At 44.7% G+C, this 2,252-nt stretch overlaps 1 protein-coding gene across 1 annotated transcript in view; it reads left to right on the forward strand.

Moving 5' to 3' along the window:
* LOC108785388 (cytochrome P450 27C1) overlaps positions 1-2,252 on the forward strand; it is a 21,469-nt gene that overhangs the window by 10,283 nt on the left and 8,934 nt on the right. The window contains exon 2 of the mRNA XM_018554446.1: positions 561-751. Within this exon, the coding sequence (XP_018409948.1) occupies positions 561-751 (191 nt within the window). The remainder of the gene's footprint in view (positions 1-560; positions 752-2,252) is intronic.

Consider the following 2,252-nt stretch of genomic DNA (forward strand, 5'->3'; position numbering starts at 1 on the left):
CCCCCCCCCCCCCCCCTCCCAGCAGGCACCTGGCATTCTCAAAATGAGCCATCGGCAGAGGCGGCCCGCATATTTTGCTGCAACTGCCGATTTTGCAGCAGGGACTCATGTGACCTCTGATCAGCTGCTTGGGGCAGGTTCTCTAGGAATTTGGGAGTATTGTAAAGTCTTCTGCGACACTCTGTATTGAATAGAACTTGTATTGTGGCTTTTTTGTTGTCCAGCTTACAGAGTGAGAGAGAAATTTGATTTCGGGATGCGGCTTCAGCACTTGGCGTAGACGGGGAAATACAAGCTTTGTGTTGTAGACAAGAGGGTAGAGTGTGAGGACAGTCTGCAGAATGACATTGTAGCATAGTGGAGCTCTAATTAAAAAAAAGGGATTCCAACCATTCCCGTCTCTCTCTCCAAAACTAAAAAGTGTTTTGGCTTTCCGTAGACTGTTGCCGGGTTATTAATTTAGCAACAATCTTCCCGTCAGATTATATGTTGTATTTTCTGCATTTTATTTGCCTGTAAAATCCTCCCTTGTGTAGACTCAAATCTTTTTGACATTTCAGCAAAAGCACATCAATGAATACGGTCGGATCTTCAAGTCCCACTTCGGCCCCCAGTTCGTGGTGTCCATCGCCGATCGCGACATGATCGCGCAGGTCCTGCGTGCCGAGAGAGAAGCGCCGCAGAGAGCCAATATGGAATCCTGGCAGGAGTATCGAGACCTCAGGGGGCGATCCACAGGCCTCATCTCTGCGTGAGTACCATGTACCGGCCTGTGTCTGTGTGACAGGGATCTCGTAGACCTCAGTCAAATATTTAAAAAAAGTTTTATCCTTGCAGGCTGAGTAGGTAGACTGTGTGGACCTTAAACATTTTTTGTTTTTAAATTAAATATTTTTGGGAGTGTGACTGTCTCTGGTTGTCTTTGTATGTCAGTGTTTTTGAGGGCCCGTTCACACTAGTACACTGCGTTAAAGGAGAACTATGGGATTAAGGCTTTTCCCATAGTTCTCCTTAGGGTATCGGGAGGACACAAACTAGCGTCCTCCCGTCACCCTAGGCTCAGTATACAGCTCGCGGTATACTGAGACGCCGCAGGTGAAGCGGATCCCGACAGCTGGCTCTGCCTATCTAGAGGCAGAGCCAGCTTACCCGCCCCCTCCGTTCTGCCAGTCAGCGCTGGTGGATCGGAGCGGGGAGGGGGAAATCCAGCCCCTCCCCTGTTACGGCAGAGAGCCGTGACAGGATCGAGAGGTGAGCGAACGCCGGTATGTGTTCGCTCACCTCCCGTTCTACTGAGCCGACCTGTGACAGTCTCATTGTCACAGGTCGGCTAGAACTATGAGGTGAGTGAAAAGTTCATAGTAGGGCTGGACAAATCCCAGGAGCCAGATCACAATTGCTCCTTTAGGCCTCATTCACGGGGGGGGCGTCCATTCCTGTGCATGCCTGCAGACGGCCGATCCCAGGAGGGACAGGTGCTGCTTGTGATTGCATCCTGTCTGCATCCATCCAAGTGCGGACACCAGGACGGATATGCAGTTTGGGTGAGCGTACGGCCGCGTCCACCCATAGGGAAGAACAGGCTGCTGCGCGCAATCACACGCAGCACCTGTCCCTCCCAGGAACTGCCATTTAAGGGTGTGCACGAGGTCTACACCCCCTGTGAACCCCGTGTCAATGAGACCTAAAAATCACAGCTGGTGCCTTTTACCTTTTGGGGGTTTTCTCTGTTAATAAAGCTGGCTCATAAATAAAAATAAAAAAATATTCTGCTCGGTTCTGGATTGGACAGACTGGCTCCTAAATTCCCTATTATGTCCACCCCTCCCCTGGGATATCGAGAGAATTTCTACTAGCTTACTGTCAGTGTTTTGTCAAAATTTTAAGCCACCAGTAATCAGCAGCAATTAAAAAGTTCAATAAAAAAAGTATTTCTAATCTACTAAGAATTAAAATAACAGAATATATACTTTTTTTTATTTTTATTATATTCAAATTATAATAATCAAAAATATACTGTTATTTTAATTTTTAGTAGTTGTAATAATAATTAGTCTAAAATAAAAGTATATTCTTTTATTTTAATTCTTGGTAGTTTAACTTTTTATTATTAATAAACTACTAAGAATTAAAATAAAAGACTATACTTTTATTCCTTAGACTTATTTATTATTATTACCACAAAAATAAATATACTGTATATATTAATACTACAATATTTTATTAATAATGGTTAGTATCCGCTTTTATTT

The sequence above is a fragment of the Nanorana parkeri genome, unplaced genomic scaffold (genome assembly GCF_000935625.1).
Source record: "Nanorana parkeri isolate BGI_ZX_2015 unplaced genomic scaffold, ASM93562v1 scaffold159, whole genome shotgun sequence".
Classification (NCBI taxonomy): Eukaryota; Metazoa; Chordata; class Amphibia; order Anura; family Dicroglossidae; genus Nanorana; species Nanorana parkeri.